The 20,582-nt window shown below is 44.9% G+C and overlaps 3 protein-coding genes across 5 annotated transcripts in view; all 3 read left to right on the forward strand.

Annotated features, from left to right (window-relative positions):
- Positions 1–562: 562 nt before the first annotated feature.
- LOC108244535 (extensin) lies at positions 563–2,113 on the forward strand. 2 transcript variants are annotated; one of them, XM_017430819.2, is made up of 5 exons: positions 563–659; positions 742–791; positions 888–1,330; positions 1,379–1,722; positions 1,795–2,113. In XM_017430819.2, exons 1-4 carry the CDS (start codon positions 643–645, stop codon positions 1,703–1,705), a joined length of 837 nt encoding a protein of 278 aa, XP_017286308.1. In that variant the 5' UTR covers positions 563–642; the 3' UTR covers positions 1,706–1,722; positions 1,795–2,113. The 2 variants fall into 2 exon arrangements, with proteins under 2 accessions (XP_017286308.1, XP_017286307.1); XM_017430818.3 differs by having other exon boundaries at positions 888–1,722; positions 1,795–1,865.
- A 1,500-nt stretch (positions 2,114–3,613) lies between these two features.
- LOC112451077 (early nodulin-75-like) lies at positions 3,614–6,453 on the forward strand. The gene is made up of 4 exons (XM_025009257.2): positions 3,614–3,792; positions 3,866–3,918; positions 4,097–6,185; positions 6,265–6,453. The coding sequence occupies exons 1-4, from the start codon at positions 3,776–3,778 to the stop codon at positions 6,290–6,292; spliced, it is 2,187 nt and encodes a 728-aa protein (XP_024865025.1). The 5' UTR covers positions 3,614–3,775; the 3' UTR covers positions 6,293–6,453.
- Positions 6,454–7,707: 1,254 nt separating this feature from the next.
- LOC108244537 (protein unc-13 homolog B) overlaps positions 7,708–20,582 on the forward strand; it is a 133,321-nt gene continuing 120,446 nt past the window's right edge. For both annotated transcript variants that reach the window (XM_017430826.3, XM_017430827.3), the window contains exons 1-2: positions 7,708–8,088; positions 16,860–16,889. In XM_017430826.3, the coding sequence (XP_017286315.1) occupies positions 8,067–8,088; positions 16,860–16,889 (52 nt within the window). In that variant the 5' untranslated portion in view covers positions 7,708–8,066. The remainder of the gene's footprint in view (positions 8,089–16,859; positions 16,890–20,582) is intronic.

Raw genomic sequence — 20,582 nt, forward strand, 5'->3', positions numbered from 1 at the left:
AAGTCTTATCTTTTATCTTATCTTATCTTATCTTATCTTATCTTATCTTATCTTATCTTATCTTATCTTATCTTATCTTATCTTATCTTATCTTATCTTATCTTATCTCTTTGTTTCCCTCATCAGCCTGTTTTATTGTGTTTAGTGGTCTCCATCTACTGACTGTTTTTTGTTACTACATTCACCAAAAAAAATAAAATAAAACACCTTTCTAATTTACATCCATCAGTATGTTTCTGTTGTCATCTATAGTTATATTAAAGAACGCAGCACATCTGAACTCTTTTTCATCTTTTACTTTAGGCAGAGACTGTGAACCACCCGCTGGAAGCAAATATGTTGACATCTTTACATTTCAGACTACCTGAGTAGGTTTAATTTTAAAGACAGAAGCAGGGGAAATCAACTTCCAACTGAACAATTTACCAGCATTAAAGTTCTTACAGTAAAACCTAAAACTTCCTCTGAATCAGATTCCATTGGTTCCACCTGTTTTCAGTCAGCTGGGAACCGGCAGCTCTGATTGGCTGTAGGAACAGTATAAACACCTGTGCGGCAGCACACCTGTTGCTGCATCACCGAGGACAGAAAGCAGCAGCTGGTTTTTGTTGGTGCAGAACAAAGTGGTCACAACTCAAAGCCATGAAGCTTCTTTTATGGTACTTTTAAAATCTGCTTCATGCTTTAAACGTGTTACAGACCGATTTTAAAAATGTCCATTTGAACATTTATCTCTTCCAGTGTCGTGCTGCCGTTGCTGCTCTTCAGAGAGCTTGATGCAAGTATAAAAAGTAAGGACCAAATAATTAATTGAAGTTTTGAGATAAAGTACTGAAACTGGTTTATTTTTTTTGCTACCTATGTTACCGTTGAGTTTCTGTTCACAGCGTCCTCTCATGGCTTTGAAGCTGGCTTTAAAAACCCTGATGCCAGTAAACCCGAGCCCAGGTCTTACCCCGAGTCCAAGGTGCCCTTCTACAAGCCCCAGGGTCAGGTGCCCCGCTACAACCCTGAACCCAGATCACATCTAAAGCCCAAGGTGCCCCGCTACAACGCCCAGCCCAGGGCCCAACTCCAGGGTCAGGTGCCCCATTACAACCCTGAGCCTAGGGAACAACCACTGGGCAAGATGCCGTTTCAACCCCAGCCCCAGGTGCCCCGCTACCTCCCGGATCCCCGGGCCCAGGCACCCCAGCCCCAAGGGCCTCGCTACCTCCCGGATCCCCGGGCCCAGGCACCCCAGCCCCAAGGGCCTCGCTACCTCCCGGATCCCCGGGCCCAGGCACCCCAGCCCCAAGGGCCTCGCTACCTCCCGGATCCCCGGGCCCAGGCACCCCAGCCCCAAGGGCCTCGCTACCTCCCGGATCCCCGGGCCCAGCCCCAGTCTCCCCAGGCCCAGTCGCCCCGCTACCACCCGGACCCTCGGGCCCAGTCGCCCAGCTACCACCAGGACTCTCGGGCTCAGCCCCAGAGGAAGGTCTCCCATCGCCAGCATGAGTCTTGGTTTGAACCTCATGTGCCTCATTATCGGCATGCACCTCGAGCTCATCCACAGAACAAGGTCTCTCATCACCAACAGGAGTCCTGGTTTCAGCCCCAGGTTCCAGCCTCTCAGACTGAACCTCGATTTCGCTTCAGGACTGGACCCAAGTCCAGCAGTAATGCTGGCTCTTCTTTTCCTGAAGGACCAGGAAGACCTTACTAAAATACTGGGACATTATGGTGAGTTCTCTTAACAAGGATCACTCCGGCCTGTTTAAATGGACTTTTCTAACAAACTTCTTGTCCTTCTAGGCCCGACACCAAAGGTGGATCTGGACCTGCTTTTGACCATCCAGAAAATAAAATGTCTTGTAAAGATCGGAGTCTGACTCCTTCAGCTTCTGTCTGTGGTTTGTCTTTGAATGAACCAGTTTTGTCTGATGGGTTGATTAAAACTTTTTAGTTTTTTCCAAATTGGGCTTATCTTTATAAGCATTTTATTACATCTGTACCATGTACAGATACAACTTTGATGTTCAAAACTTGACACTTTATTTTTTGGTGTACTTTTAAATATTTGGACTCATAATGGTTGATGGCATAACTGTCCATCTTTAAGGAGTAAAAATACTTTAGAGTAGAGCTTCGACTGGGAGGTTAAAAGTACAAATATTCAAGAGGGCTTGAGTTTTGTAAGCCTGTCAAAGGGGAGAGAAGGGAAAAGTCAAATCTTTAAAATGGTAATCCAGTCAAACTATAAACTTTTCTGCCACTAGGTGTCAGCAAGTGGCAAATGTTGCTTCAATTGCAGGTTAAAATCTACAGTTGTATGTAAATGTTTAAATCACATTCATTTGGTTATGTCCTTACAGAGAAAATTGGGAAAAACACTTAAACGTTTAGCATAACATTTGGTTCTTTAAAGCTAAATTGTTTGGCTCAACAGTGTGACATGTCTGGCCTGTAATCCAGTCTTAATGGTGTAGTAAATGCATAATTTAAAGTGAAAACATCTGTAACATGAGCAGAGGTTGGATTCATTGAATCATTCTACACAGACAATCTCATTTATCCTGGAGCTGGTTTGACAAATGTATGCAGAAACTAGAATAATGCCACTTAATTTACTTTTCTTTTAAATGGTGATAGTAATGGACCTTTTTATCTTATTGTATAATTCATGGAGGTGTTTGATTTGAAGAGTGAATAAAAGGTTCAGCCTCATGTATTCCCTTTTATCCACTCGTTCATCTGAGAGGCCACAGCTTTTATGGACACAGACTGAAGACCGCTTTAATGATTAAACTTCCTGAAAGTTTAAGGCCCCGATTTGTGTTTGAAACATCTGTATTCAAATGTAGAATAAATGTGAAACCATGTATTTACAAGAATATAAAGTCAAGGTTTCAGATTTCATCTGTGACGTTCTCTGTGTCTTACGCAGCCAAAACAAGTTTAGAAAATAAAAGTTTTGCACATTATGTCATGAAGGAACACCAACCTGTCCAATACAGCTTATATCATGATTCACTAATTAAAAGCTTTGGGACATTGGGACAGGGACGGGGACAGGTCACCAGTCCTGTGTCCCGCTGTCGTTGGGACGGGGACAGGGACAGGTCACCAGTCCACCGTTCGTGCATGTTGTCCCGGGGACAACCCATCATGCACAGGGAGAACATGTAAACTCCCCACAGAAAAGCAAACCTGACCTTCCTGCTGCGAGACAAACCATGCTAATTAACTACTGCAGCTTTGGTGACGTTGTCTTTAATTTTTTACTCCCAAAAAGTTAAAAATTCAGATTTTTTTTACTGTTACTGGCTGAGATGTTTCCTCTCACTGTTCTGATACATTCTGACTAAAGTTTCTCATAAAAATAATTTTTTAATCTAAGTTTTTAACAATGATTTTTGAGTTTATTGTTAAAAAGTCGAGTAATTAACAGAGAGCATTTTAGGAAGTGTTTTGCTGAAAATAAAAGCCATCTGTGACACAAAATAAAACCAGAATTTAAATCAATATAGCTTCTGAAGAAGCACATGGAGGGTAAATCCACATTTTGTGACTGTTTTTTTTTTAAACCACCTGTGGATGAAAACAGCTCCGCCCCCATCAGATCCACCTGTTTTCAGTCAAACCTTTCTGAAGCACGAGGTGTGATTGGCTGTTAAACATCAAGTTAAATCCTTCGCAGGTTTTGCTCCTCTGTGGAAAGAAGACAGGCATAAGATTGAGTTTAAGTTTGATAGAAACAAAAACAAAGTGGAAAAACTTATCTCTGGCTGAAGTCATGGGGAAAGTTCATAGGTAAGTTCAGTAAAGTGCTGAACTTTGAAAATAGCCCAAACTTTTGTATAAATGTGACTTATTCTTAATACAGCGTGGTGCTGCTGTGGCTGCTGGTCATTGGAGAGCTTCAAGTAAGAATTAAATGTAAGGCACAGGTAAAAACATTTACACTTCATGATTTAAATCTTACTCCAACATCAGTTATTTTAATGTTTCTGAATCTCTGGTTTCCAGTGGTTAGTTATTTGATTAGAGTAGGACGACTTCTATGTTGGGCTTTTAAAACAAATGTTTTAACCTGTGTTGGGTGATTATTTGACAGCTTTCCAACATGGTGTTGGGTTTGACGCGGGCTATGACCCCCTGGTTCTTGGTTACCAGGCAAAGCCACAGTACCAGAGTCCCATTTTCCAGTCTGATGTTTTCAGCAACCTGCCAAAATATTCCAAGATGACTTTTCCCGGTACAAGATCACAAACGCCTCTGGACCAACTGAAACCAGAAGCTCAACCCCAACTGCCAAGCAATATGGCCAAGCTTAGCCACCATTTACAGAACTACCAAGAAAATCCTGAGCTCCAAGGCCCCAGCTACATGCATTGGCCAGAACACCAGGTTGCTAACTTTCAGCAAAGGTTTCAGCGCCATACACTCAATCAAGAGCAGCTGGGACCCAGCTCCCAGCAGAGGCCCGAGTCCCACGTACCGAGCCCCCAGCAGAGGCCCGAGTCCCACGTACCGAGCCCCCAGCAGAGGCCCGAGTCCCACGTACCAAGCCCCCAGCAGAGGCCCGAGTCCCATATACCAAGCCCCCAGCAGGGGCCCGAGTCCCACATACGGAACCCCCAGCAGAGGCCTCTACCTCGCGTACCCAGCCCCCAGCAGAGGCCTCTACCTCGCGTGCTGAGCCCCCAGCAGAGGCCCGAGTCCCATATACCCAGCCCCCAGCAGGGGCCTCTACCTCGCACACACAGCCCCCAGCAGGGGCCTCTACCTCGTGTGCCGAGCCCCCAGCAGGGGCCTCTACCTCGTGTGCCGAGCCCCCAGCAGAAGCCCGAGTCCCATATACCAAGCCCCCAGCAGAGGCCTCTACCTCGCGTGCCGAGCCCCCAGCAGGGGCCTCTACCTCGCGCACACAGCCCCCAGCAGGGGCCTCTACCTCGCGCACACAGCCCCCAGCAGGGGCCTCTACCTCGCGCACACAGCCCCCAGCAGGGGCCTCTACCTCGCGCACACAGCCCCCAGCAGGGGCCTCTACCTCGTGTGCCAAGCCACCAGCAGAGGCCTCTACCTCGCGTACACAGCCCCCAGCAGAGTCCACAGCCTCAGGTGCCCAGTGATGAGCAAAGGCAACATTCCAGTGCACCAAATCACAACCAAAAACCTCAGTTGCAGCAGAGGCCTCAGCCTCGCTTACCGAGCCCCCAGCAGAGGCCTCTACCTCGTGTACCCAGCTCCCAGCAGAGGTCTCTACCTCGTGTATCGAGCCCCCAGCAGAGGCCTCAACCTCAGGTGCCCAGCGATGAGCAAAGGCAACATTCCAGTGCACCAAATCGCTACCAGAAACCTCAGTTGCAGCAGAGGCCTCAGCCTCGTGTACTGAGCTACCGGCAGAGGCCACCGGTGTCAAGCTACCAGCAAAGGCAACAGTCCAGTGCACCCAGCCACTACCAGAAACCTCAACCAGAGCAGAGACTTCAGCCCCGTGTACAAAGCCATGATCAGAGTCTTCCATCCCATGCAACCAGTCACTTCCTGAAACTTCAGCCCCAGCTACTCATCCATGAAAGGAGGTCTCAGTCCCACAACATGGAGCCTCGTGGGCTCAGCTACAAGCTGGATCAACAGACACTCAAGCCCCATCTGCCAAGCCACCAGCTGAGGTCTCAGTTCGAGGAACGCAGCCACCAACTGAGACCGGAGTTGCAGAGGCCTCAGCCACATAAACCCAAAGCCACTTGGCAAGGTCATCAGTCAAGACCTCAGCCCCAGAATCTCCACTACAGCCTTCTGCCCATGAAACCTCAGCCTCAGACGCCCTCTTATCAGCAGAGGCCTGAACTTGAGGGGCCACGCTACCAGCAGAAACCAGAGTCCCAGTTGCTGATCAACCAACAGAATTCTCAGGGGCCACTAGATGGGGCCGTCGGCCACCATCTGAAGCCTCAGCTCGGACTGCTCAGCTACCAGGGCAGCTTGTTGCTCCAGGAGCATAATCAACAACAGGGGGCTGACAACCAGAACAAGCCTGACCCCCAGAGGGCCGTCTACCAGAAGACTCAAACTGAGGGACCCGAGGCACTTGAACACCAGCAGAACCCTCGGCTCTGGCCTCAAAACTACTATTCCAATGCTGAGTTTGGATCTTATGTTGCTACTCAAGCTGAAGATGTACTAAAAGAATTTCCAAGGTGAGTTCAGACAACCTGACTTTAATGTGTTTAGAGTTCAAGTTGATCGTTGTTCATAAATTCAAGTTTTTCTTCACAGTGGGTTTGATCCATTAGCGCTGCCATAAAAAGACTCAGAAAAACGACAAGAAATGATTTCATCTGTGTTCCACTGAAGATTAAAAACCAGACTCTTTAATTTCTATTGCTTTGAAAGTTAATTAAATTGTACATGAAATGAAGTCTTCTTGTTGAACAACTGTGTAATTTCTTTATCTTTTGTGCCATATTACCAGGAAATCAAATGAGAGAAAGTGTTATGAGCTGTTCTGTTATTTGTTTCGACTGTTTTGTAGGTCAAAAACTTAAAAACCTGAACTCAAAGCTCATTGTTTGATGACTGTTAAGTGGCGGCTGGCCAGTAGAGGGCGCCGCCCACCACTCACATTACCTTGAATAAGATGTTAAAAAAAAAATATATATATATATAAATATTTCAAAATGTATGTTTTTATATTTTTAGTTGTGTAAGATAAATATTTTATAGTTAATGATAAGTAAAGTTGTTTTGTTCATCGAAGTTGTCTGATTGGTGACGTATTTCCGCCCGGGGCGCAAAAAATCTTTGTCCATAGACTCTCATTAAAAGTTGCACATGCGCAGTAGCTCCTCTTCAATACAACACATAGGACCGTTCTGGGCGTACCTTTCCTGCGCCCAGAGCTGCTGAAAGCAGCTGTGTTTATATTTCACCGCCTCCTGCCGCCGGAGCGTGGGACTCCCGCCACGGGCTGACGTCACATCCGTCTGTCATGAAGTTCGCCTGACTGAAAGGGCGAGTCACGGGTGAGCTGCCTTTTACAGACGGTAATAAGTTCATTACGTGACTAAGTTACATGCACAAGGTAATAAATAAGTTAGTTAATTAGTTTAAGAAAATTTATGCTAAAAACTGTTAAAATGTTTGGATTTGAATTCTAATTATAGTGATACATCCGATCTGCGTTAAATTGTTGTGCAGAATACCTGAGGTAGTGAGTGCTCTCAACATAAAACAAGCTTTGACGTATTTTGTCCGGTAAAATTTTGAAAAATAAGAGAGAAAACAGGTCTTATAAACGCTAAATGTGGCCTACAGGCTTGTGCCTTGGGAGACCTCCGTCTTTGTAAGTATTAGAGTGTTCAGAAAGCACTTGTGCATTTATATGTACATTATAATGTTGCTTCTGTTGTTTTAATGGTTTTAATAAATACACAGGTGTGATATCTTAGTTTATGTTTTGGTGTATGTCTATTTTGGACTTATAGCCCCCCCTGGAGAAAACTCCACCAGCCGCCACTGGGCTCAGCTACTACCACATCAAGGTTTAGCTCAATATCTTTAAAACTGACTGAGTTGGGGTAAACTGATTAAGGTGGCCATCTTGAATTGGGTTGATTCTGCAAGTAAATCAGTTGTAGATGTAAACCAATTAAAATGAATCTTCTAATTAATGAAATATTTTACTTAAAAAGGTAAAACAATATCGCCTGCTTCCAAAGAGGCAAAGGGGATCTTTATTAGGAGGAGTTCAGTCTCACTCTGTGCGCCTACGTGGGTTTGAGTTTCCAAATTCCCACCTTAGTGATTGGTCCGTGAAGGCAGCAGAAGAGCCGCCCCGCTCAGGCGGCTTCCAGCCGGTCCGCAGCCGGTCCGCAGTCCCTCTCTGCCGGCGTCAGTCCGCCTCGAACCCCCGCTGCACTTCCCGGACCGTCCTCCTGCATCACTGCTTCACTTTTTGTTTTCAAACTAAATGTTTTCCTGTGACGAAGCGGGAGGAATAGACATGCGGGAGCAGTTTAAATGACCGCGGAGCAACAGGCAACTCCGGCTCCGGAACCGCCGCACCGAACCCGGCCGAGATGTTCCTGCTGTGCGTCCGAGGTAAGGTCCATCAGAACCACACATCCCGCAAGAACACCTCCGAATCTGAACTTATCTGTTAGTGAAAGGGCCACATTTATCCAGCATTTTAAAATTGAAACTAACAAAGTATAAAACTTTACCAGACAAAATAAAAATTAAATATAGCGGGGCACCTTAAAAAATAAAAATTAAAAACTAACTTGGCCTTGTTTAGTTAAAGCTCTCTGATGTGCATTATTTAACTTTAGTTTAAAAGCTTTGATTTAAACTAAATGCTCTGCATTGCATTAAATAAAACCTGTGCTCATTTTGTTCAAGTTTTTATTGGCAAGAAGAAGAAGGAAAAAAAGAGCCAGGGGATTGTGAGCATTTTTCTGCAGCTCAGGAAGCCATGTGTCGGTTCTGTTGTGTTTGGGTGGACTGTGGCTCCAAGAGGCAACACAAACCTGTTTTCTCCTCCTCCAGTGATAAATTCAGTCCCGTTTGCTTTTAGAAAAATAAACAATATTAGCTAAACATATTTACTCACCTCTTGAAAAGAATATAAGCTGCTGGAGAGAAAAGTTGTTGTTCTGAAGCTTGGCGTCAGTGTTAGAGTCCCTGTGGCCCGCTGCCGGCCGGCGACCCGTTTACCTGCTGCTGTCCGGAGACCCGCTGCTGGCCGGCGACCCGTTTACCTGCTGCTGTCCAGAGACCCGCTGCTGGCCGGCGACCCGTTTACCTGCTGCTGTCCGGAGACCCGCTGCCGGCCGGCGTCCCGTTTACCTGCTGCTGTCCGGAGACCCGCTGCTGGCCGGCGACCCGTTTACCTGCTGCTGTCCGGAGACCCGCTGCTGGCCGGCGACCCGTTTACCTGCTGCTGTCCAGAGACCCGCTGCTGGCCGGCGACCCGTTTACCTGCTGCTGTCCGGAGACCCGCTGCCGGCCGGCGTCCCGTTTACCTGCTGCTGTCCGGAGACCCGCTGCTGGCCGGCGACCCGTTTACCTGCTGCTGTCCGGAGACCCGCTGCTGGCCGGCGACCCGTTTACCTGCTGCTGTCCAGAGACCCGCTGCTGGCCGGCGACCCGTTTACCTGCTGCTGTCCGGAGACCCGCTGCCGGCCGGCGTCCCGTTTACCTGCTGCTGTCCGGAGACCCGCTGCTGGCCGGCGACCCGTTTACCTGCTGCTGTCCGGAGACCCGCTGCTGGCCGGCGACCCGTTTACCTGCTGCTGTCCAGAGACCCGCTGCTGGCCGGCGACCCGTTTACCTGCTGCTGTCCGGAGACCCGCTGCCGGCCGGCGTCCCGTTTACCTGCTGCTGTCCGGAGACCCGCTGCTGGCCGGCGACCCGTTTACCTGCTGCTGTCCGGAGACCCGCTGCTGGCCGGCGACCCGTTTACCTGCTGCTGTCCAGAGACCCGCTGCTGGCCGGCGACCCGTTTACCTGCTGCTGTCCGGAGACCCGCTGCCGGCCGGCGTCCCGTTTACCTGCTGCTGTCCGGAGACCCGCTGCTGGCCGGCGACCCGTTTACCTGCTGCTGTCCGGAGACCCGCTGCCGGCCGGCGACCCGTTTACCTGCTGCTGTCCAGAGACCCGCTGCCAGCCGGCGTCCCGTTTACCTGCTGCTGTCCGGAGGCTCGCTGCCGGCCGGCGACCCGTTTACCTGCTGCTGTCCAGAGACCCGCTGCTGTTGACAACCTGTTGCAGTCTGGCAGCCTGTTGATGAGCTGCTCTCCTTATGTGTTTTAAAATACTCTCACACTGCAGACAGACATGCAGCATTCATCTGTCGCACGGCATCAACTCTGCGCCGCGGCTGAAATAAAACCACGGACAGTCAGTCAGAGACAGAGATTAGGAGCTGAGCGTGGCAGCTCTTCGATTCTGAAGAAGGGAAAATTCATTGATTGCTCCTCGGATCTAATACTTGAGATGTGGACGTTTCTAATGATTTATAGCTTTTTTCATTTGTTTTCACCCAAAGAAATAAATACAAAAAATAGTTTTAAATCAGAATGATGTTTGTTTAAATAAGAGCCTCATTGAAGGTAAAAAGAAACCCTTCAGAATCTGAAACGTTTAAATTCTGTATTGGATATTTTTCCTGTTTGTCTGCCGTCTTCAATAACCTGTTTTATCTGAAACTTATAAATCATCCTGTAAAATCTTTATCTGAGGTCATGCGTGTCCTTTTCAGACTGTGAGCTGCTCCTGACCTGCGGGCAGGAATGATGTGAAATTAAATGACGTAGTTTTTCTGGCTGCTGAGGAGCCCTGAAGCAAAACAATCAGTCTGGGGTTGTTGAAGTGAAGCTGAACCCTGATGGGGCAGCTGAGCTGCTGAGAGAACAGGAAACAAGAAAGGAGTTCATTCTGAAGAACCACCACCTCCTCTGTCTCTTTAGCTTCCTCTCATCTCCACCTTCTCTCTTCTGACCCGTTTTCGTCTCCGAGGGTCGGTGACGAGATGGCGATGGAGCTCAGCTCAGCTTGGTCCAGATGAGCGGAATCGCAGACGATCCTCCTGTTTCCTGGTTTGAGCAGAAGTGGAGTCTGCAGAGGGTCACAGACCTCCTCAGACCACTTCTGCTCAGATTTTACTGTCTGTGGATGAAATGACCAGAAACTTGTTTGCAAAGTTTCAAGGTGCAGGCTCGGTGTTTCTGCAGACGAGATTAAAGGCCTAGCATTCCTTGAAGGAATGCATATCGCCCGCCGCCTTTCATGCATCTATTAAACGAACATGTGTTGCTGGACGGGACAGAGAGAACACGTGTTAAATGCAGGTTTTCTTATCTCTGATCCACATGATGTGAAGGATCTTCAGGGAGATAATTCGACGTCCGTTTATTGTCGATGACAAACATGTTTTTTTGTCAGCGTAGATCTGCTCACTTCTCTTCCTTCCTGTGAAAACAAACCAACCAGCAGAGCAGCATTCCGGTTTCTTGAAAACCGTGGTTTGAGTTGTTTTTTTTACTCATGTTCCTTGTGTTGAGCAACGAGGGAAAAGATCCTGCAGGAGGGAAAAAAAAAGGCTGCAGACTCAAACTGAAACTCGAAGAACGGAGGCTCTGACAGCTCAGGAGGTGCCCACATTCAGCTGCTGAAGAAATCAAACAATAAAGGCATTATGTGTTGAGTTACAGGAAATAAGTCTTTTTATTGTGAAAATCCAGTGTGAATGCTGAGGCCTAGTGACTTTACTGAAATTGGTTGAGAAATAACTGAATTCTTAAAGTTAAAACAAGAAAAATGGAAGCTAAAATCAGCAAATATGTAGCTAACAGGATTTCAATGTATTTAAGTAGATATTTTTTTGTAAATAAAGTTAAATAATTCAAAAAAGTATAAAGGTTACGAAAAACAAGTCATAGCACCGTATTCCTGATCAAGCTGATCATTTTGAGATATGAATTGTTTAAATAGCATAAGGTTTGCAGTAATTAATTTGCAAAAAAAATGTCCAAAAGAAACTAAAACCAGGGAAAGGACAGTTTAACTGCTGACTCAGCGTTCACACAACAAAAAATAAATCCACGACTGAGTTGTGCTCAGATAGCTGAAGGTTCTGGTGTGTTTCTGAAGCAGAAAGTTAAAGTTGAATGAAAATAATTAGCAAAACTAATCCTGTATGTGGGCCATCAGATGACAGCAGGTGAGGATAGAGCAGGTCAGTGAACGCACCGAGATGCTGGGCTGGATGGTCAGTGAACGCACCGAGATGCTGGGCTGGATGGTCAGTGAACTCACCGAGATGCTGGGCTGGATGGTCAGTGAACTCACTGAGACGCTGGGCTGGAAGGGCAGTGAATGCACCAGAATGGTGGCCTGGAAGGGCAGTGAATGCACCGGGACGCTGGCCTGGAAGGGCAGTGAACGCACCAGGACGTTGGCCTGGATGGTCAGTGAATGCACCAGGACGCTGGCCTGGAAGGTCATTAAACGCACCACGACACTGGGCTGGAGTGACAGGGAGCTTCAGTGGCCCGTCTGGGAGCGGGGGGGAGGGGGAATAATCCCCGGCCCATCTGCCGCTCTGCTCCTGTTGTCGTGTTGGACGATGGACTTCACTTCCTTGTTTTCATTCCTTTGCTTTCAGGATAAGGCTACTTCCTGGTTTTGGCCTCACCTATCTGCTTTACATTTATTCTTTGTTACTCAGAATATTCTTTATGGAGTTCTGAAACTATAATCTTTGATACCTTTTTACATTCACCTGATGGTGTGTGTGTGTGTGTGTGAGACCTTAAAGAAACACAGAAATGAGCGTACCTCAGTAAATTTTACAGATATTAAGCTAAAACTTGGTGTGATGGCAAGTGAGAGTCATATGTGCTGATGATGGTGTTTAGGCAGACGTTCTGGCCTGATGTTGGTGTTTGAGTCAGTTCTGCTTTTGAATACTTCCTGACTCTGATGTTAATGGAGTTAATCAACCAGTGAGGGACCAACGTGTGACCAGCTGACTGTAAAAACTTCCCTGGATAATTCCTCTGTTGTTGCTTTAGGATTAGACTAACATCTGGATGATGTGGATGTCTGCATGTATGTGGTCATGTGATCAGGACCCCCTCCTGGTAGAAAAACTCCTGGACTTCTCGAAGCCTCTCGCTTTAATTGGCTCGTTATCGTGTTGAGACATGCAGACAGCAGGGGAAGAAATCTCTTTGAATTTTTTATTTCGCTCACTAGTTTGATGTAAACATATCATGTGTTTTTTTTAAGATCACTTGGCTGTGGCGGCCATCTTGAACTGGGTTGACTCCTAAAGTTAATCAGTTGTAGAGGTGCACCCATAGATGACCTCCTGAAGGTTTCATTCAAATCCATCCAGTAGTTATTGGCCTCTAGTGGTTTTAGACCACAAAACTGATCCCAGCTCCTTCAGTTTGGTGTGGTAGTAGCTGAGAGTCATCCCTAACATATGCTCTGAGTGCTAACTGAGATCTTTATTTAAAACCTTGGCATGCGAGGTGGCGGACGACGTGCATTTAGCTGTTTCTGTCCGTTAGCTCAAAGCCGGATGATGAGCAGCTGCATCAAAATGTGTAAAATGCTCCGACGTGTAATAAAGCCCCAGTAGATGTATTTATTAGTTTGGTCTGCAGGAGCTTCTGTCTGATGGAGGTGAAGGGGTGTTAATTTCATGGCCACCAGGTTTCCAACCTGCACACTCTGAAACCCACCGGTCTGAGGCTAAAAATAGCCTCTCAGTCTGGTTCTTGTAATGACTCTGCTCTCGTCTGCAGCCTGCCTGCTGAGCCTGTCAGGGCTGCTGCTCGCGCTCAGCAGATTTTATTAGGTGTTAGTAAACATCGGGGATGTCCCAGTCAAGATTTTAAGTCTCTGCTGATTATTAAAGTGATTTAAATATATAGATAAATAGATTTTTGAACTCATAATCTGTCAAATAGTTATCAGCTGTGACTTCAGTCTTGGAGCACGGAGAAAAAGGCAAAAGTCTGCTCTGGACAAAAAAAAATATTGTTTAAACTGGTTGAGACCCAATAAATGTGGCTGATGCTAAGATAAGACCAAGAACTTCAAATAACTAGTCCAGACTTCAACCAGCAGCACTAGTTTCAGGAGTTTATGTGAAATAAGCTGAGAAACAATCGAGTTGTTTCTGTTTTGCTCCTTTTTAAAAAAAAAAAACTTCTTCAACTTTAACACAAACCATTAATCTTTAAACTAAAGTGAACAAAAAGCTGTGTGAATTCCTTAAATCACCAGATATAAAGGGTTATATCTGGTTTCGGGGAGGCAGACTCGGTGTCGTGTTCATCTCGCAGCAGAAACGTTTGTTCGTCCTTCACCGTCACGCTTTGAAGATGGAACCGGAGCAGATCCCAGCCTGAGCTCCCGTCCTCTGCGTTCGGGGAAATGACATGTAAGAACAGCAGCATCTTCAGTCGGGCTGCATTACGACCCGCCGTAAAGGGGAAGTGATGTGTGCCAGAAGACTGAAAGCACATCGTGTAGATGGGATAATACTACTACTACTATAGTAGTACTATAATAATACTACTACCACACCTTTCTACAAGCATCAGTGGGTTAAAGTGGTGGGCTTCCTGCCGGTGAAACAGGCCAGATATCTGCCACGTGTCAGCTGAGAGGATGTGCTGCTGGTGGGATAATCTCCCCGAGCTAAAGCCTTAAGCTGAAAGCTACCGGACCCCGCTGCATTGTGCCCAGGACGGGTTACAAACAGAACTGTTTCTCTTTAGATTGAACAGAATCAGGAGCAAAATACAAACCAAGGAAACATGACAGAGCTCAGGAAGCTTCGTAACAAAGAGGCAGAACGTGGCTGTTTGTAGAAAACGGCAGCTCACGTGACGAATTCCAGCCGGGATTAAAGCTGCAGCATCTGAAGTGTTACATAACAGCACATCTGTAGGAAACAGCCCGTCTCTCTTTGCTTGGCAGAAATCGAACTTCTGCTTTTTTTTTTATCTGAAGATGCTGAAATATAATAAAACTGATGAGATATTTTACATGTTGAGTGAAAGCTCAACATGTAACATTTAATGTTAGATTTTTGAGCTTAATTTTTATTTTTAAGTACCAGTGACTTCTGCTGCTACTGGTACATAAATACAACAATATATGTTTCATAAAAGCACAATAAATACCCTTTTCTTAGAAGTAAAAACCAAACAAACATCAGCACACCTGAGGAAACGCTCTTGTTTAAAACCTGTGTAACCTTTTGTATTTTCCAGATCGACTTCTCTCCTTTTCACTTGTTAACTTTCAAACCTGTTTACAAAAAGTTAAACTGCAGCAAGAAGAGAAATGTATTTCTGTGGGGATAATATTTTAAAATAAAGTCAAATAATTTGAAAAATATAAAAGTTACATAACTCAAACGTCCCAGCATCCATCTCCTGAAGGATTTGATGTCAAACAGCAGAAAAGTTTGGATCACAGAAACTAAAACACAGGAAAACAGAGTAAACGCTGAGTCAGCAGATTTCCTGGTAACATTTAGGCTCTTTAACTCGAGCAGCTGTTGGTCCTGTTTGTTTGCTTGATTTAATAAACGGTAATAAAATATTTTACAGTAGATTCTGTGACGGCCGCCTCTCACGGGGCTTGTTATAAAAAGATAAAAAGTCTTGACAGGAAAGCCTTCCTGGTTCAGTCGAGTGTTGAGCTCCGATCAGATAATTACCACCCTGGGATCAATCAGACAAATCACACAGCAGTGATCAGAGAGTGTAAACTGTTTGTCGGTCAGGAGACGTAAACAGCTTCAGATGGATCAGATCAGTGTCCTGAACCGTCCGTCAGCTGGATCCACTTATCCCGTCTTTGGCGCCAGGTCGTCTTAAAACCGACTCTGACACATTTGGCTAAAACTGACCGACAGGGTTTATCCTGCTGCCGCCCCCGCCTCCAAAGTTACTCCTGGTTAAAATGATTAATGCAGCAGAAAACAACCTGGTTTTTACAGGATTATATGTAAAACAAAATGATCAGCATTCTGTATAATATCAGGTTATTCCTCAGGTGGAGGCTGGCCCTCAGATTTAATTAGAGTCAAGGCAATCTGGGTTTTTTTTTATAGCCAAACTACTTTTAACAATTAATTTCAAGTCAATTCAGTTTATTTAAACGGCAACAGACAACAAAAGTCGTCCCAAAGCAACAAAAACAGGTCTAAAGATATGGTTGATTTCAACAGATAGAACAGATAATGCTAATTTTTTGGTTTAAAAAATACTTGTGATAGCAATAATGCTCAGTAAAAGAAGTGTATTTGTGATTAATTGTGAATGCTGGTGCAGATTTCGGCTCTGCTCAGAGTCACTGTGAGGTCATTCCAGCCACAGGTAGCTGTTGGCCCTCGACCAATCAGGTCAGAGGGTTTTCTGTGAGCCTTGAGCTGGCGGCAGGTGATAGCAGGTAAGCTGTCCTCTGCGTTCGTCCCTCCGATCTGTCTCTGAATGTCTGATATGAAAGGCAGCAGCTCTGAAATCGTCCCTCGGTGTCCCTGTGATGGACTGGAGACATGTCCAGGTGTCCCCCGCCTCTCTCACAGTGAAATTAGATTAATGATTATTTGAGTGACAAACCAGTGTGAGGATCAGCTGCTGGAGACATTTTAGGTTAGTTTTCTGTAGAAATAAAACGTTTACTGGGTAACATTTAAATTATTGTATAAAATACAAGCAGCATCACTTTGTTTAGAAATATATTTATACAAATAAACAGTTTTTTTTTCTATGAGCCAGAAAAGATGTAAATATTTTGTCTGTGAAATAATCAAACTGTTGATTTGATTGAAGTGTTTACATGATTAGCATTCAGAGCTAACTGTTTGTTTTTGCTTCTAATGTTTTATTTTGATCTTCTTTCACATCATCAGCCTGAAATTAAAACTATTATTCACCGATAGTCTTGTTAGCGTCTTAATAACACTGATTAGTCTGTATGATTAATCTAATGATCAGAAAAATCGTCATCCTATTTCTGAAGATGTTTGTTTCATGAACAAAAAGAAAAAGACATTTTACTGACTGCTGTACAGCCGTCTCGTTAGCCGCACCTGTGCAGCTAACACAGGTGCGGCTAACGAGGCGAAGCTAATGATTTTACTTTTAAACATGAATAAATTAACCTTGATGTTCAAACCAGTTATTAGAAGTAAGTAATTAAAAAACCAACCAGCTGTAGTTTGGTCTCAGCAGCTGCTGAGTTTAACGTCTTTTAGCTGTTTTAGCTGTTTTAGCTTGTAGTTTCTGATAGTTTCAGACAGTTTGGACTAATCTGTGTTTTCTCTTTGTCTCTTTCAGTGAAAAAGGCCAAACTTCATGGACCACCAGGTAAGAAATCAGTTTTTATTTCTGAGATGTTTGCTTTTGTTTGGATAAACTCGTACAGATGTGTGTGTTTGTGTGTCTGTTAGCAAAATAACCTCAGGAACCACTGGACTGATTTTAATGAAACTCTCAGAAAATAACCGTTAGGTGGACGACTACAGCTGATTAACTTTCTGAGTCGACCAGATTCAAGATGGCTGCACCAGCTAATCAACATTAGCTAACATGAAAATGACTCCAAATCAGTCAGATTTACAGATAATGAGTTAAAATTTAGTGTGGTAGTAGCTGAGAGTCATTCTCAACACATAATCCGAGCACGAACAGATCACATGAGATCTACCTTTAATGTTTGAGCAAAACAGCTACAACTCTCACTTCTCTTCATACGAGGATCCTAGTGTAAAATCTTTTCCCCGTCCTTCTCGTGGAGGTTTCTGCTGTCAGAGCTTCACCTGCAGGTTACCTGAACTCAAACTGGGTTCGAAATCTGGCATTTTAGCCCACAACAATCTCAGAAAATGCCTGTGAAATCCTGGAGGGATTGATTACCGGGCTTCTGCAGAACCTGAAGACCTGCTGAGGAGCAGAGAAACATCTAAAACCTGCAGGACAGTCGCCCTCCAGGACCAGGATTGGACACCACTGGTCTAAACGAAGACGTCTTCTTTCTGTCCTCTTAAAAAAAAAGAAACTAGAGAAATTATAGTTTCTGCAAAACACAGCGTGAACGCTGAGTGAGGCTGAAACTGAGTTTCTAAAGCTAAAACCAGCAGAACACTAGCTAACAGCTAAAAGTAGCAGAAAAAGACAAAACTTGAGCCAGCAGCTGAAGCAGGTTTCAAAGAGAACAAAGATTTTAAAGGAACTGAAGAGATCTCCGTGTATTTTTGTAGGAAAAGGTTACAAATAAAGATGAATATTTTGAAAAGTCACAGCAACCATCTCCTGAACGAGCTGAATATTTAGATTTGAGTGGCTAAAATAGGATAAAGTGTGCAGAAATGGACAGAAACTTCAGAAATCAGGCAAACAATAGTGTGAGCGCTGAATCACGCAACAAAGATCTTTTCTGGCGGCAGCTGCTCGTTCCTCCATCTTCCCTTCAGGCGACGATGAGGAGAGAACAACAGCAGCGAGAGGAAGAATAAGAAATGAAGCCGGAGGAGGAGAGCAGAGAAATCAATAAATCATCAGAGACAAAGGACCACCTGCGAGGCTGAACTGACAACGTGTCGTTGTGACATGAAGGAGATGATTCTTCACACCAGAGCAATCTTTTCTCTCTTCTTCCTCTGACTTTTGACTGTCGAGCAGAAAAACAGAGATTTCATCGGCCCTTCCTGAACCGGACAGAGGCGGCCATAATTACTGCGACGGCGTTTACGGTTGTTTCATGATTATCGTTACTTCTGTGGGTTTTTGCATTTAATGAAAGATCTCACGCAGTGTGTAGGAATATGTTGTAAACGACTCTCAGTCAGAGAAATGAGTTGCAGTCGTTCTTGTTGCTAAGCTGGCCTAGCTGTTGCAGCCATCTTGAATGAAGTTGCCTTCAGAAGTTACTCAGTTGTAGATGGTTCATGACAGAAAGGATCCCTGCCTCTCGTGACAGCAGCAATAATAAACATGCTGGTGTTGTTCCAAAATCCCCCCCGCTGTGAAAAGCACCATGGTGACTGGCAAACATCCTGGTCCTTTACCGTTACCTCGAGTCGTGTTGGCAGCACCACAAACTGTTCACAACTGTTTGAACATCTTTGCCCGTCTCTAAGCTCAGAAAGAAACGTCGTTCTTTCGATTGAAGCGTTGACTTTGTAAAGTTAAATATCAAAGCTGCCAAAGTGAGACGAGGCAGACTTCACCTGCAGAGGCAGGAGGTCAGAGGGTCAGCAGGGACATCGTTAGTGCTGCTCAGCAGCAGGTAACACTTCCAGGGTCAGCCGGAGGGAGGACCGACAACCTGGATGTATCCGTCACAGGACTGAGACAAGAGACAAACAGCTGCACGCACACACAGACACACACACCTACACATACAGACTCACACACACACACACAGACACACACACACAGACATTAGACAAACAGCTGCACACACACACATACACAGACATGAGACAAACAGAAGCATGCACACACATACACACACCATCATACACAGACTCACACACACACAGGCATGCCCCCCCCCACACACACACACACACCCAGGCATGCACACACAGTCACACACACGCATGCACACACACACACACCTCTAAGGTTAATTTCAAATATCCAACTAGAGAAATTCCTTTTTCTGTGAACACTGAGTGCTGAAGGAATTTGCTGAAATCCTTCAGCACTCAGAATAAGAAGAAGCTGAAACTGACTTGTTAAAGCTAAAAGAAGCAAAACATTAGCAAAAAGCTAAAAGGAGCAAGTTAGTGAAAGGCAAGCTAAAAGCAACAAAAGGTTAGCTAAAAGTATCAAGTATGATACCAATCAAAATACTAGCTCAATACTAAAAGTAACAAAACTTTAGCAAAAAGTAGCCAGATGCTACTTTTAGTAAAACCTAAAAGTAGCAACACGCTGGCAAAAAGCTAATAGCAAAAGGCTAGTTAACGCAACAATGAAGTGTCAAAGGGCTAGCTAGGAGCTAAAGGTAGCAGAACGGCTGTTCCTTTAGCTACCGGCTGAAAAACAGAACAATGTCTGTGAAGGAATTAAAGAGATATCAACTGATTTCTTTAAATAACTGTAAAAACAGTTCAATGTTTTGAAAAGTACAAAAAACAATAGTCATGACACCCATCTCCAGAATGAGCCGAACGTTTTGATCTCTGAACGGCTAAAATGGCACAAAGTCTGGAGAAGTAGGTAAAATAAAAATCAGGAAAGCAACAGTTAAGCTGAAGGATTAACAGGTAACTAATGGGTTAAATCTATGACACTGTTAATAAGATAAATAAATAGTATTATACACATGATCGAAACCAGCTGGTGTCAGAATAAAAGCAACTTTTACAGCAACTATGGCAACACGTTTGGTACAAACTTTGTTGGCCTTCGTTTGAACGGGTCGTCTGTAGTCGGCTCTGAGCGGACTGACCTGCAGTTCAGAAATACGACATTGTCTGTAAATTTTATTTTTCTTCAAAACTGGACAATAACCAAGTCACCTACATTTCCTTCAGGGCTGTGACCCTCAGCCCCGTCAGCGGAGAACAGTTTACCCAGGATGCACCTGTCGTGTGAAATGACTTCCAGCTTCAGGTCAAGATTAGATGGGAGATTTTGCCCCAGTTTTTGCTCTGATTAGTCTGTAAAAAATACGCTTATCCTCCTGAGTCCTGCGCTTCTGTTTGATTTCTCCTAACCAGAGAAAACTGCTAGAATCTCATAAACATAAGAAAATAAACAGACGTTGTTTTCTTCATGTCGGCGTTTAAACCGCCTTGTTGCTGAAAAGTGAATTATAAATAAAAATATAAATAAATGTGACTTGACTTAAATATTTTCTCTGGTTTAGTGTCAGACTTTCACTTCACACAGAACATTATTTATTATAACTTTACCAAATATACAGTGTGAACACTGAGGGCTGAACGACTGCTGAATGAAGGCTGAATGACTGCTGAATGACTGCTGAATGAAGGCTGAACGACTGCTGAATGAAGGCTGAATGACTGCTGAATGAAGGCTGAATGA

This window comes from Kryptolebias marmoratus, linkage group LG1, assembly GCF_001649575.2.
Source record: "Kryptolebias marmoratus isolate JLee-2015 linkage group LG1, ASM164957v2, whole genome shotgun sequence".
Classification (NCBI taxonomy): Eukaryota; Metazoa; Chordata; class Actinopteri; order Cyprinodontiformes; family Rivulidae; genus Kryptolebias; species Kryptolebias marmoratus.